Source organism: Zophobas morio, unplaced genomic scaffold (assembly GCF_036711695.1).
Source record: "Zophobas morio isolate AGI-343-1 ecotype UQ-CSIRO unplaced genomic scaffold, CSIRO_AGI_Zmor_V1 ptg000011l, whole genome shotgun sequence".
Lineage (NCBI taxonomy): Eukaryota > Metazoa > Arthropoda > Insecta > Coleoptera > Tenebrionidae > Zophobas > Zophobas morio.
The window spans coordinates 3278202-3294636 of NW_026972116.1; the positions used below are offsets into that span (position 1 = coordinate 3278202).

Consider the following 16435-nt stretch of genomic DNA (forward strand, 5'->3'; position numbering starts at 1 on the left):
AAACTGATGGACAAAATTTTGAATTTTGATGAGATTATGTTACCGCATGCCCACAACGTACAATTTTCTTCGCATTGTTTCAGCTTTGCTAAGTTTACCTTCTTCACATGTTCCACCAGTGGCGGCTCCTCAGAGGAGGCAGGGGAGGCTGAGCCTCCTCTGTTTTTTGGAGCTGAGCTTCCTCTAATTTTTTCGATGAAAGAATTTGTATTTTTGTAGACATTTGTCACTTTTCAGGATATTTTGTTTGATTTAATTTACTTTCATCATATATCAGGTTAAAATGTCGAAAAAAAAATTATATTTGCGCCCTTACAATCATAATTCACACCACTCCGCCACAGCATAGAAAACAATCAGTAGAGACAGCTCGTGTCGGCGCCTTTGTTCTTTCTGACCCGAATTTTAAGCCGTCATCGGTGGTCGTTGCCTAAACTATTCCTAGATGTCGCCACCCAATTTAAAAAGTATCACTTCATTTACAATTTCAAAAATTGATTCGTGTACGCAATTTATTGCAAACTGTCTAGTTTGCTCAAATCGTATAATCGTGAATCGCAATAAGAAAAAAGAAAAGTCCATATTTAATTTATAAACACGATGATTTGTTACAGTTTTTATTTTATTCATAACCACCGGTTGTTGTTCGTTTGCGACGACTTTTTAAAGAAAAAATGTGTTATGTTTACTATCTTTTCCAAGAATTCCAAACACGAGGGAGAGAATAAAGCGCACAAAGATTTTACATTTTATTGTGAAAATTACATTTTTATACTATTTGTACAATTCTACCGGAAAAGCAGTCTTAAACAAGCAAAACTGGCAAAAATATTGTAACAAAACTGCCAAATTTCAAATATTTTAGACGTCAGTTGGGCGCCCTCATTCGGTCATAATGCGAACGACTACCCACGAAAACGGGTCACGAAAAACGGCGAGCCGTCTCTACTGATTGATATCTATGCTGTGACTCCGCGTTTGGCTTCAGCGGTAGAAGCTAGCCTCCGCCGAGAATGCATCTTGCTATTGAGACCGTAGACCTTGACGCATCGTCATTCAGTACTGCATTGGCTAAAACGTTGATCGGGGTGCCGCTTCAGGCCGCTAGCTTCCGGCTTGTTCATCTCTTTTCAGATCAAGTCGCACGGATATTTTTATCTCTTTCTTATTAATTGGAGCCATCGGGTGTAAATAGGAAAAACATTGAGGTGGTTTCGCGTGCTGCCTATTCAGTGGTGAGTGGTGTTTAGGTTTTACGTAGTACCTACGCAAAGTCTAAGGTGTTTTTTGTATCATTTATTTGCATTTTATTTCTGATCGTTAAAAACAGTTGGTATTATCGGCATATTAATATTACTTATACTTAACGAGAATGAGCAACGAAAATAATTGAGTCTCATGTGCAGATACGTAAATTAGCTATTAAAAAATTAATTTAGTAGCTTGATTGTGATAAAAAGATAGGTATAAAACAAAAGGGGAGACCACCACCACCACTCCCATTAATGGTAATGACAGGTAGAAAGCAAAACAGAGCATTTAATGAAAATCATTATAATAAACAACGGGCGGAATAATATCTCAGACGCTCCAGCCAGTGCTGCCGCGTCAGTACTTTAATTACAAATATATTTTTCTTTTGGACTATATTAACATAATAGAACATTTCAAGATCACAGATCTGTGGTCTTGTGGTTGAAAAATTAATAAGGGCACCGAGTATTATTATTTGAAGTAATATAGTAATATAGCAATAGTTTTTTTACTAGCTGTTAACACTCCTAGAGACGCACTGGCTACGACCTTGTGGACCAGATCAAAGCGTCCCCGCTACTCGCCGTAAAACACACCTTACTTCAACTGGGGGATTGCTGCCGTACGATAAGTTTCCGCGCAATGATAATAAAACTAAATAGTTAACGGCTTCGGTTTTAAGAAACAAATTATACTGTTGGAATTGTATATTATTCACAAGTGATGAATCTTCCGTTTGGGATAAAACAGGCTATAATAATTTACAAAATTTGTCAAGAGCTATAGAAAGGCATGAAAAATCACATCTACTATTTTTGATTCCGCTCATAAGAGGGATATTGAGAACTATAACGAGAAAGTTGGTGAAAATAGGGCAATTTTGAAAAGACTAATCGATGCAAAAGTTTATTTATCTATCAACGCACGAGTGTTCTTTTCGTGGGCATGACAAAAAAAATTATTCAGATAATGAAAGATATAAAAAGTAGTGCTTTTCAAATTTGAGAAAACTCCACGAACCGCCACTGTGTTCCACTATTAATAAATTATATCTCTGTATCAGAGTCAGATATGAAAGAAAGACAAAACACGAATTTTCAGTTTTGTGGTTAAATTTTAAAATATCCACTACGAGGGTGATCGCTTAGCAGTGCATATTTGCTCGTTTTGACACTGAATTTTGTAAAGTTTGCAAAAAGAATAAATAAAATGTGCCTTGAGAAATTAGCCAGCTTTATTTTCTAAAGTCTATAAGTATACACCTAAATTTGAATAAGAAAAATGTTCACAATTTTTTTTTTACTGAACCCGTTGTTCTAAAATTTTATATGTATAGTGGAATTCTTTTAATTTTGGCAAGCTGTTTTAAAACGTTATGTTCTGCAGTATACGTTTTCGCCTCTGAAATACTAAAGCTGGATTTATAGCTATTCCGCATACGCAAACGGGCAACGGGAGAAAGTTCGGCATCAGGTTTTGCTAACATGCATTTATAACAACTCCGCATCCGGAAGCGGGTTCGTAGCCGATGCAAGTTTCTTGCGGTGCTTACGTTCGACCAATACGAGTGGCTATTGTGCCGAAAGTATCCGAATAAATGCGACGAAAATCGAATCAAATTGCATTAGCTGATTATGATTATGTACAGCAGGCGACGTAACCAAGTGACAGAGCAGAAACTGTAAATAATGGTTAATCGCTTGTAAAGATCTTTTTTGTACGACCATTGCTTTTTGAATCATTTACCGTATAGGTTTCCATAGCAGTAAGTTCAGTTTACGGGTTGCTACGACTAACAACTAAGAGGCGAACGGTAAGTAAATTACTTACTGTTCAGCTGAACGGTAAGTAATCATGCATTCAAGATTTTTTTTATTTTAAATTCCATGCGTGTTCGACTTCGACATTTTCGCTTTCCGAATCACTCATGATTGATATTTTAAGCAAATAAATCACTCACTAATAGTCGCGGAAAGAAAATTAACTTGAAATCAAGCCAGATCAAATCTAATCGACAGCGGTCAAAATGGAAACTGATTTTTAAAATTGTTGTTTATATTAATCGAAACCATAGTAACAAATTTTAAATTAAAAAACGATGTTTGATATAAATTCTTTCAATTTATGAATTTGATAAAAAGACGCAAATCTTTTGATGGTCGTACAAAAAATAGTATAAGCATCACGAACGTTAAGGGGGTTTACTGGTCTCAGACAAATTGGAGACGTCGCTTCGCTCCGTCTCCAAACTTTTGCCTTCGATCAGTAAACACCCCTTACCGTTCTTAATACTTAATATACTATAAAAGTCGCCAAAAAATCGCCACTAGCCAACTTTAAAATTTTGGTCGCCAAACAAATTTAAAAGTAGCCCAATTGGCAACAATTCGCCAAGGCTGGCAAAAGGGTTTGGAATAATTACTGAGGCAAAGTTGAGAACTAACTGAGTGATTCCCTTGGGTGCCTTTTCTCTCCCTTTCTAATTCTGTTGTGCAGGGCTGTAAAGTCCCTACATATAGAAACTACCGCAAACATCCGCCATTTTCGGGCAAAATTACCCGCCAACTTTAAAATATTGCAACTTTCAATGCTATTCAATTTAAAAACATTACAACCCAACTTGAAATTGTGCTCTACACCATTTCCAATTGTATATATTTTAGAAAAGATGAAGTTGACTTTCGATTATATAAATTGTAATTCAGATTAATTAGTTCTATTTCAGAAAGCATCCACTGAAATTCGGATTAACTAATTCTATTTCAGAAACCGTCAGTTAAAATTCAGATTGCATCAAATGTAATTAAGGATCAATTTTTGTTAGATATTTACATTTTCATCGGCACGGGGTGTATCATATCATAAAAATTGATTGCCATCGTTTTTCCATGCATAGTTATTTCTTATTTACATTTACAACCGTGAATTTATGAAAAATTAATTTGATTAATAAATAATGCGGATTTGGCATTGGAGAACATGACGGTGAGATATTAAATATTATATATAAAGTATTTTTTTATATATTTATATACTTTTCTCACCACTTGTTAAACAAAATAATCTTATACCCTTTACACTATTACTTTTACAACCGGACATTTTTATAAAGCAGATAACCAATTTTTTAATGAGATTAATTCATGAAATCACTTAATAACTAACTAACCACGTCAAATTCGTCTAGCATACCTGACATTTTACAAATTCATTAATTATTTTTTTCTGTATAAGCCAATCTATATATAAATTATGAATGCAGCGATAAAGCTTACGCTCAGGAAGTAAAAATCAGAAAATCAAATTTTACAATTTTTCAAAGAAACGAGATTTGTTACACTGTAGTTTAGGGGCAGCATAATTTTAGACCAGTTTTCTGATCATGTAACGAACTATACTAGTTATGATTACGTCCTGCCGTTAACCCCTTCCCTCATGCATTTTCGAAGGGAAGATTTTAAGTAAAGATTACTTTTTGTTACCATTTTTCTATTTTACTTACACTAAATAAGGAAATGACGTTCACTAATTTACTCTTTCTAGTCTTTCCACTGCAATCAGTTGTAACTATTACAACTTTACTGCTGTAAATTTTGGAGATGACGTCATCCTGTTGTCAGTGCCCATGATCAGACAAATGTTGGTTAGCGTTTTACCATCTACGCGGTATTCTTGCATACATACATATAAAATTTGCCGACAATCGATACGTTAGTTTCGGAAATTATCTGTCTATTTTTCATTTACATCTTATTCACATCGATGTTTTCCCAAAATGTTGTTATATTTTTTTTTTTTTCACGTAAATATATATTATTATCATATTTCATTTTTCAATAACTGAATTAAAGACAAGGCACTAAACCAAACAATTTTTTAGAAGACATTTTAGAAGATTTTTTTTAAAGTCGGTGTCATAACTTACGAGTATGTGTTGACAATATAAACAAATTTTGAAAGCAATGTTAGGTAACAAGCAGGTTTACTAAAATAATTTCTTCGTCAGGTAGTTTTCTACGGCCCGGACAATCCGGGTTACCGTTACAAATATGCTGAACCTTCTTTGGACACCTCTTACACACCATCGTATCATTGGGAGCAAAATGACTGGGAAACCTGTACAGTTAATTGCGGTGGAGGCAATCGCATTGCCAAATGGAATTGTGTGGAAAAAAAAACTGGAATTGTTAGCGATTCTTTCTGTGAATCTCTACCAGAACACGACATGTTGGTGGTAGGTTGCAACTGGAAACCGTGTAAAACTAAGTAAAAGATGTTGTGATACGGTAAAAATAGTACTTAAATAATTGAATTTTGTATAGATGGAAAGTCGGGAAATGGGGAAAATGCCATGCGTGTAAGTTTAAAGCTGGCGTCCGAATGAGAGAAGTGGAGTGTGTGAAGCAGAATCCTCATCCTGGGGCCGATGACATCCTAGTAGAGGATAAAGAGTGCACTGAATCCAAACCGGGAACTAGGGAATTATGTAATTCGCATAAGAAGTGTAAAAGTAAAAGATACACAGATGGCTTACCTGATGACATGATGGAGGATGTGTGGAAACAAATTTATTTTACTGGGAGATACTCCAGGGATGTGGTAAGTTCGCCGTTTTGATTGTTTAATATTTTGCTATCTTATAATTCTGCATTCAATTAATTGTTCAAACTAAAGGAGGAAATAGGTAAAATTAAGACCAAATACGTGACGGAATTAATAATTTAAAAAGTACTAAGTATCAGTGTACTAAACAAATTAACCGATGAGAATTTGCAAAAGTAGATATATTTGGAAAAATTTAAACTTGGTTGTGGCATTTCTAGTCTTACTGAAGTTGAAGGTAACATTTGTTTTTAAATTCTTTCTAAATTTAGTATCATGAAATTTACAATTTTTCTTCAACAATGAAAGTCTCACTGTTGTCATGTAAACTTGACAAGAATAAAATATCTTTTCTATTTTACCTTGTGTTGTTAAGTAGTTCGATTTTTATTTGTGAACAATGATTGAGAGAGGTACAGAGGAATAGAGTTTTCAAACAATATTTTCTCAAAAAGATTCTAATGTGATATGACTGATATGGATTTCGTAAGAATAATTCTAATGAAAAACAAAAGTTTCCTTTATTTCTGGTGAAATCGAACGTGTTACAACTAAGATTATGATGTTCTCAAATATAAGTATTATGTAAAATACGCTGTACGAGCGATCTTTTTATTGATGCGGTAGTTATTATTGTTTTTATTAGCCGAGGTCGTTTAAATGTTAAAAACTGTTTTGTATTCCGTAAACTGTGATCTTTATATTTAGTTTAACGCGGCCGTTACGATGCGATAATGAAAAAGGCTCTTACCGTTCGTTACATTTCTTTTATATCTCACAGGATAAAGAAGAGAGGCAAGATAGAGCTGCCCATAAAAGACAATATGATAAAAAATTATGCGACGAGGAAAATGAGAAAAAAGCAGTACATCTTAATGTGGGGCAAATAGTAAAAGATAGGATTCCTCCAGAAGAGATTAAAGTGATAGAGGTGCCATTAAAACAATCTCATCTGTCCCTCAATTTATCAGACACAGCATTTGAAACGATGGGAGATCAAGCAGGAGATAGCATAGATACATCCGCAGCTAAAATTGCCACAGGTGAATCTGCGGCCAAGATCCTGAAAAATTCACAGAGGGGAAAACAGAAAGACAGAAAACGGAAAGAAAAAACTTAAGAGGATTCCATTAAGAAGATTTTGTACTATTTCCGTTAAATTTTATTATATCGTCTGTTATATTTTATTATTAAGTAAATTTATATCCATAAATAAATCATTTTCCAGTGGAGCGATATCCCATTTACGTACACTTTTCAAACACGAGTATTCACTTGAATGCACTTTGAAGTAATCGGATTTCCGAACGTTTTTACTTGATGTAGCAAAATTCTGTTTGCTTGTAATAAATACGGAATAAGATCCGGGACGAGTTTCTTAGGGCATCCAAATTTAGAGATCCCTGTTGATTGGTTTGAACCGTTTGCCGTAGGTTCGGTAAAGATCATGTCTGGACCCGAACACATTCAGCATTCATAAAGCGTCCCTTTAATCAAATATACGAGGTCAAAGATTAATTCGATGTAAAAACAGGCAGCCTCCTCTTTGATATACAAATAAGAAAATTTGTAGTAATTTAAATTAGTATTACAAGAATCTGTAACTGAATCAGTCACCCACATTTAGCTTATTGTCGTCACTGGTTTCAAATGTGAATAAAAATCACAACACATTATTAAGGGAAGTCACCTTAAAAATGAATGCTCAGATATACTGCGTATGTATTAAAGTTAAAAGAAGCGGTAAAGTTATTTGTACATAATTTCATTTGCCTCCAAATCCATTTGCTTACTGATATTTCAGGAGAATTAAAGGATTCGCTTTGGAGAAAATGGGTAATACACAAAGTAGGTTCACATATTAAGCATAGTAATGTTTTTATTTTAAAGGCGTCTTTTTAAACTATTTTACAATTAAACCAGTACAAATTTTTATACAGAGGTCTCATAAAGATTTTTTTTTCATCAAGTTGTGAAATATAAAAATGTAGATTTTCTACGCCGAAATATTTCTTTTCTTTCGTTGCTTTCGCTTATTTTGTATTCGACTATTTTGCTTAGTTTACTTTTTTTAGCTTAGTTTGCTCATTTATTTTATTTCACTAATTTATTTATTTAAATACTTTAATAATAGGATTATAAAAAACCTATTATCTTTTTCCCATTTTTTTTACTATAAATTATCTTCCTTAATTTTAATAAAAACCTGGTGGCGCCCAGTGTGACGTCACTATAACCAAATCGGTTGTGTAATCTTATTTGTGTTGTTCCCCTAATCTAAAGCCACCTCACGCCCCGCAGTCAGAACCCACTGCTTCTCCACGAGCCTGCTGGCAACTAACTACCTATAGCTCTATAAATACTGTGTTTTCTAGGGGCTATACAGCTACCGTTTTGGGTTGTAACAATAAATATAATATAATAATAATAAAAATAATAATATAATACATAGAGAAAATTACTAAACATGCGGCCAAAAATCGGAGTTTTATTCCTTGGGTTATTTTAAGATTTTTTTTATCTTTGAATGATTTTCGGAAAAACTGTTTCAAAGATGCAGAACAGGTTTTCGAAAAAAAAAAAACAGTACCCTTAATCACGACCTGTTATATTAGGGGGAGATTCTGGAAACTCCGATAATTTGCAAATCGCTATCGAAACTGCAAATACAATGCAACAACAATACATGTTGCTATTTCCCCCTTAAGTTATTAACCGGCCCGCTCATTTTTACTAAATTTCCTTGTTTTCTGATTTCGGAAAAAAGCCAGATTTCCCAACATTGGCGCCACTCAACGGTTATACCATAGTTATACCTATATCAAATCCTCAAATGTAGTGTCCCTAGATATATTTTGGAAAAGAGTTGTGACACGGACATTTTCTGTCTCTATCTTTGTTACATGACGGTCAGTTATGAAATAACTATAGTGGTTGCTGCCTTTATCTAATTTAGTGATTTAGTTTCAAAAACTTCAAAAGAAATTTATAGGTTAAGTTACTTTTTCAAACAGTAGCGTAGTGTTCCAAATAGTTTCTTTGAAATTTTCGACAGTACCTTGTACATATTTAAGAAGAAGTGACGATTTGAAGTTATACTGTCCCATTTCAAACAGTGATGATGTTAAAACCTTCCAAAGGAACCTTGATACATTAGTAGATTGGTGCAACAAGTCCGAGTTGTTATTAAATGCAGATAAGTGTTATGTAATGACATTCAGTAGGAAAGTAAATGTGGTAAAATCAGACTATACCATCAACGGTCGGATTCTTTGCAAGAAGAATGAGGTAAAGGATCTTGGTGTTCTTTTTGATTCGCGCCTTTCATTTGTGGAGCACATCAGTAACATATCCACCTCAGCATCTAAAATGCTTGGATTTATATTTCGGGTATCAAAAACTTTTCAAGATCCTCTTCTGTTAAAAAGTCTGTATTTTGCGTATGTGGTAAGCAAGATGGAATATGCCTCTGTTGTCTGGTATCCTTGCTATGTGATACATAATCTTGCTGTTGAAAAGGTACAGCGTCGCTTCTTGAAGTATCTTTCGTATAAAATTGATGGATTTTATCCTCAAAGAAACATAGACTACAATTACCTCCTTCAGAAACATGGATTTGTTAGTTTAAAGAATCGACGTGAAGAGCATAGTGCTCGTTTCATATCCAGATTGATAAGTGGCAAGATAGATTGTCCTGAATTGTTGGAAAGAGTCAATTTTCATGTACCACGTGTTGCGTCTCGCTACATGGCCACGTTTCATCAACCAATTTCTAGAACGAATTTGCTAAGAAAGGCACCGTTAGTTCATATGTGCAGTAATGCTGATAAACTGTATGATGATATTTTTTTTCTCCCAAGTAAACTGTAATGTGTTCGTTTATTTAGTTTATAATAGGGATAGCTTCTAATTGTGGGTATGATAATAATTTAGTTTGGGAACGAATATAATCTTATTTACATTTTTATTTTACGTTGTTTATTTTATTTTATTTTGCTACTAGTTAAGTTAATATTGTCCAGTAATTGGATTGTATCTGTTGGGCAATAAACATTATTATTTTTAAGACCCACCACTGACCCGGAAATGACCGGCATTCAGGCAAGACTTCTATCATTACGGGTACTAAGACCAAGTAATGATATGCATTGATTAGATTAACAGAACAACTTTAGAGATTCTAGAATTACAGCATACAAATTAGTCTGCTATTATTCTCTAATCTCACCCCATCCCCAAAAGTCCAGCGTAACTACCGACCATTTATCCGCGCATCACATGAAAAGTGACCTACACTACTCTGACCTACTGGTGCTAATCTAATCTGACTGACATGATCAGACTGTTCAAGAAACTTACGAACAATATGACATGTTCCTAACAAAACAGCTTATTATTATTATTATTATTATTAATAATATTATTATTATTATTATTATTAAGAAGTGTTATGCGGTTAAGTACTTCTTACAAGTTGCAACCGGGATCTCTGGTAAAACAAAAAAATACGGAATACCTAATCATACTGATTTACACTTTATGAGATTGTCACAATTTGCAGTCAACTTTGAACACCCTTCTGTACCTAAGTACTGTCGTACAGTGGTAAGAAATTTGAAGCATGTTTAGTAGCTTCTCTCTCTACTACTCTATAATAAACAGTGTTTTTACAACGTCCTCACATTTCCATCATGAATATTTGCTCTGATATATAGAATAATTTCAATAGAAATATATAGATGCATGTGCCTCTATGTTAAATAAAACTTACAAGTTAAAATTTGTTGTTTCTTTTAATTAAAATAACAATGAAAAAAATTACAAAAGCAAGCAGGGTCATCGAATTTCTGTAACTCGAAATAATTAAGAAATGTTCCACAAACAATTAAATGGCCGAAAAATACATCCGGTTGCATTGAACATTTTTATATACATGTGGAGCGTCAGCAGCAAAATAAACATTCCTACTTTCGTCATTTGGGTTAACTATTGAATTTTGGAACTGCGTTTTTGTACTTTAGATTCTAATTTCTTTTGCAATTCTAGATAATGCGTCTCCGTGTGTGGAATTCCCAGTAAAATGATAACATACGATTTGCTTCCATCGTAAGCTTACACATCCTAATATAAAAAACAAAACATGGGTAGCGACTTCATTTACATTTGTTAATGTTTTTCCCAACAGTAATGAGGAACGTGGATAGTATTCTTTACCTGGATTGATTGCTACTTCGCCTAAAAATAAACAATAATCTCTTTCCTAATCATTAAAATTTTGAATTTTGATTGTTAAATAGGTAACAATTTCATGTAAAATTCCTGGTATGTGCTGAATTTTACGGCATAGGGTTCTACTTGAAGGTAACAGAAAATTTATATTCAGAAGATATAGTTGTGTCCTGACGTTCCACAGACAAATTTTGTTTTAATGTCTTCTTCTATTGTTTTATTGTTCCAGCGTTTGGGCAGTTTAGGTTTAACTCTTAAATTTTGAATTTGGTTTTCGTTGAAAATCCCTTTTATAGTTCTGTTTTATACATCGTCCTTATTTTTGTAATTTACCACTTGCCCTTCTAAACTAGAAATTTTTGCTTTCAATTCAATTCATTCTGACATAAGCATTGGCAAGATGGTTCCATTGCTCCTGTACTCGTTGGAGCATTTCTGGAGCCACACGAATAATATTGGTGACTTCATGGATTCGTTGTCTAAGGCATAAACCAACGACTTCATGTGGCCGCCAAAAGAAAAAATCAAGTGGATTCAAATCGGGACATCGGCCAGGCCAATGCTGAACCCCACCTCATCCGATCCACCTTTCAGGGAATTGAACATTTAAAAATTGCCATACCATACAGCTAAAATGAGGTGGCGCCCCATCACGTCGAAACCACATACTTTCCCGAATAGGAAGCGGTACTTCTTCCAACAAATCCTGCAAATTTCTTCTTAAAAATCTCCAATAAACGGCACCCGTTAACCTCGGCGATAGTTCAAAAATTCCTATAAATCTGCCCAAACGTGAACGTTGTGATAATTAAAATATCCTCAACGCGTAAATCCTGCCTCGTTTGATGCCAAAATAATACGAGGAAAGTTGGGATTCTAATTTACCTGTCGTAGAAACCAACTACAAAATGCAAAATGGGGTTGATAATTAGTGGGAAATAGAGTTTGTACACGCTGAACGTGGTATGGAAATAAATAACTGTTCTCGCAGTGTTCTCCAAAAGGTCCACTGAGACACATTAAATCGTTGGTCAAGACCTCTTCTTCAGTGCTGAAAATTCGCTGAGGACGTCGTGGACCTCGTTCGACTCTTCTAACTAGGTAACAAGGAACTCATTTTTAGATTTTCAGCTAGAAATTTGTCTCGGCTGTCCAATAGTGGTAAATCTCTATATGACAATACACGCTAAGGTTTTAGTTAAAAAATTCTTTCAAAAATCTGCCTGGTCTATGAATCATTTCGGTTCTACTATTTTGTTCAGCTCATGTATTAAATAACTTTAGAGTATGTAATATTAATTAATATACAGTAATAAGATAATGATAATAAGATTTTTTCCAATTCTTCAGAACTTAAATTTTGAGTTCTTGTTAGTCGCCGCGCCGTAAGAAAAAATATCCGTAAATAGGGGCAATTCTAAATCAAACCTATTAAATTACAAACTTCCATAGTAATGAGTTAAATTCGTAAATTTGATTGGCTGTTTATTTTTTAACAGCCTTTAGATTTTAACATATTAGATTCAGAATTGGCCCTTATGTTGGATTATCATATTAAAAACACCCTTTCTTGTGTGCTGTTGGCACTGTAACACATTGGGGGTAAGAGTGAGATTTTTTTATTATGTATTAAGTTTTCTGCAACTGCAACTGTGAAATGATATCGTAATAATCGTAGAGTTTCATTAATCTTTCACGAGTCAAAGAATCTAGCCATGAGCGAAGCTCATAAGAGTTAGAACTGTGTACTCCATACTAGCGTGTTATAGACTAAACTTGTTGAATGAAATTAATTGTTTTATACTTTTTACCTTATTTAAGTGAAATTTTATGACATTTATTTCGTCGCTGCAATTCTGGAAGTAACCATTTGTACTTGAAACACAAATCCGCGTGAAATATGCTGACTAGTAATCTACTGCACATTTTTTTATTTAGAATATATCTACTTACTTAGAAAGATTTTAAATTAAGAAATGGAGGTTACAATCAAATCTGAATTAATTTTAAGTGTTAAATAAAGATTTGGGAGGGGCGACATATATAGCTTGTTCAGACGTTTTTCATTTTATTATTTTTTTCTAACAGAAGTTTCTTCAACGAGACTGAAAGGTAACGGAAATATATTTTTTAACGTACTTCACTAACGGGGTTTTGGTGGAACTTGATGACACAAAGCTTAAAATATCGTCGTTAATGTTAATGGCTACATCTAATGTGTGTTTAGGGAGGCCATCCTGTGTTCCGAAATTTGGTGATAATTAGTCTCCTAGGTACGTGAAATGTGAGCTAAAGGTTAGGTCAACAGGTTGGAAAGAAATACTGTCTATGAAAAGGTGAACAACCCCGTTTGGCTCGTTGCAAATCGAACGAACCGTGTAGCGTTACTGATTCCTAAATTGTTCCAGAATTTCATAAACATTTCAGTCGATTTTGTCCCGAATCCTTTTTTTATTCTCTAGACGCGTCCCTTTATTCCAAATCCTCGGCGCCTCTCGTTTTCATTTATTTAATGGCTGCAATGACGCAGTAAATCGTTCGGCGAGATTATCAGCTCTTAAAATTTACAAGCTTATCTCCGTTGACAAAAGCCGCATCAAATGTCCCTCTGCAGGTACAAATCTGGGGACATTTTTCCTAACCTGCGCCTACCAGGATCACAGAGGGATGAACATAACAAGCGACACGTTAGTAGTACGATGTAAATGCGGGATTTAAGGGGGTATATTTCACTCGGATGCTGCATACGTGATAGTGCCCGGATCCAGCAATGCTGCAGTGCTTGCTATTCCTCCGGGAATCACCGAGATTATCGCAGTCTGCTTCAATTCAAACAACTTCTTACAGTTTTTCTTGCCGCCGCCTTATTCGGTGCAACTAGGCGATATCCGGAATTGTAAATATTTGTTGCTTATTACTTTCGTTTCAGCTGACGGAGGCGGAACTCATCTCGAACTAAATTCCGGTTATGACATATTGATGAGAGTGTTCCAGCTGAGTTTATTATATTTATTAAAACAACAAATATAATTTTTCTTTATAACATGGAAGATAACGTAGTGGATTATTTGGTACTGGTTTCCACAAATTGGTTATTTTTAGAATTGTATTCCAATAAATAAACCCCCTTGAATACGAGTTTGTTTTCTTTTTGTTTCAGCGTCCATTGTGTTACTGTTGTGGGTTTGATATACAATAATATGAAACTCGTGTTCATTAATGCAGTTCTGATCTTTATTGTTAAATATAGAAGATATAAACTACTGAATATATTGGGTTTGAGCGGTTGGGCAAACACATACAATTTAACAATTTGTAGCAACTTTTAGTACGAAATGGATGTAGTTTGCATAAATTTGTTAGTAAAGAAACAAATCCCTTTAGATAAAAACTATTATTAACAGGACTTTAAAGACATGCATGTAACAAAAGTTACAAATATACAGGGTGCCTCAGAACTAAATACATTAATTTTAATCAGTTATAGAGCTCATCAAAATCAACAACTTTTTTTAATAGGGTTTTGTCAGAAACTTTTCAATTATTAAGTTAACAATTGTTAAAATTTTATCCTAATTAAGGTTACCCGCCCATGGATCCTCAGCCACCCATGGACACTAATAATAATTATTATAATTAATGATTTATGGTCAAAAACAGTTACTAGGATATGTATTTTTCTAATAATGTCAACATGACAAACATTTAGAGAGAAATTGAAAGTGCTGGTCCCTAATGGCCTACGGAATTTCATCGAACCAAATGTGGGTTGATTACACCTTCCCTCGTGTATCCGGCGTCATCAGTTGACGGTACAGAGATACAAAATTTGCGTGTTCGTTTATTTTTCTATTAACCCACTCACAAAAGTTTTGCCTAGGTGGTAAGTCTGTTGGTTTTAATAACTGAATTTTCTGGTCCTGAAAGGGATAGAGTTGTTCCTTGAATATCCTCCAAATGCTACTCTCCGATACATCACACTGAATAGTGACGCGTGCTAGTGCCCGGTCGAGCTTCGCCACTCTCCAAAACAGCCTCTTCAATATTAGCAATTCTATTACTACGTAACCTACCCCGATCCTGAGCTGCAAGTTTAAAAGATCCGTACTGTCGAAGAAGCTGCAACGTTCTTAAAAGTGCGCACATTTGGCAGACGATGATTTGGGAGGCTTTCTGAAAAAATTCTTTGGGCGCGAGCGCCGTTTCTCTGAGCCTCACCGTAGGTTAAAACGACATCGGTGTATTCAAGATTTGAAAAAAACATTTCAACACATTTCGTCTATAAATTAGAAATCTGTGCCAAATAAAATTTAAAGAGACGACCTTTAATTACACTTGACAAAAAAATCAGGAGTCCCAAAAAAATAATAAAAAAATTCTTTATGATGTAGACTACGAAAAAAACGTAATTTTATGAAAATAAAATTGGCAACAGAGCACACACCTAATGCGTGAATACCTTCGGTTTACTTTCTCTGGTTTCTTAATAACGATGGTGACTGAAATCCACCTTCGCTTTATATCAGGCAAACATTGTTGTCAAATGGAATTTTATCAAATTAGTACAAAAACAACACAGCCATATCTTTGTGCATTCTAACTGAAATGGTAATTATAATTAAACATGGTCATGGACGAGAAAAATATTAACTAAAAGTTTTATTACTAGTTATTGTGATAATGAATGAGTTGTTTAGTTGTTAAACGTAGCAAAAGAACCAATTTTAAAATCATTATAACTCCACCAAAATGTGAGAAGGATTTTTTTTACTATTTTTCCCAGACTCACCAGTTGATTGTTAAGAGTGTAGTGGAGAGTTAATCCGCCATTTTCCAGACACCACCCGGTATAAATAGCTATTAAACCTGCAATATTTGATTCCACAATCCCTCAGAGATTTGGATGTCTAGTGCAGACAATATTATGCAGAGAAACGGACATTAATGTTGTTAATAATTTTTGCCACGTATTTTCGGTTTCGTCCTACTGTGCAACACTCTCAACTTACTATCTGCGAAATTCAGAGTATTATATGACAAAGCTTACAGTTGGTTCAAAGAGTGGTGCAAGCAAAAGAAAACGCAAATCTACACGAATCATGTATTGCTAACTTATTTCGTTGAGACATCAAAGGCGTAGGTACCTGCAAGCCCTCAGCGTTACGGACATTAATGGTGAAATCCTCCATTCTGGTGGCTGACAATATAGGTACATAGGATAACTAAATATCTAAAACTACTGGCATTTTGGAAGAGAAAATCCAAAGCATACATAGTGCAAAAATTAAAGCAATTCGCCAAGTAACCACATTGACATTTTTTTAATAAGAAATTGAATTTCACAATCCTG

At 34.4% G+C, this 16435-nt stretch overlaps 1 protein-coding gene across 5 annotated transcripts in view; it reads left to right on the plus strand.

The window, feature by feature from the left end:
* Positions 1-7093, plus strand: part of LOC135126678 (A disintegrin and metalloproteinase with thrombospondin motifs 12-like) — a 90431-nt gene extending 83338 nt beyond the window's left edge. For 2 of the 5 annotated variants that reach the window (XM_064052741.1, XM_064052742.1), the window contains 3 exons: positions 5261-5520; positions 5577-5853; positions 6638-7093. In XM_064052741.1, the coding sequence (XP_063908811.1) occupies positions 5261-5520; positions 5577-5853; positions 6638-6976 (876 nt within the window). In that variant the 3' untranslated portion in view covers positions 6977-7093. Of the gene's footprint in view, positions 1-5260; positions 5521-5576; positions 5854-6637 lie in introns of those variants that run through there. The other 3 variants (XM_064052744.1, XM_064052745.1, XM_064052746.1) reach the window with 3 other exon arrangements.
* The last annotated feature ends 9342 nt before the right edge of the window (positions 7094-16435 follow it).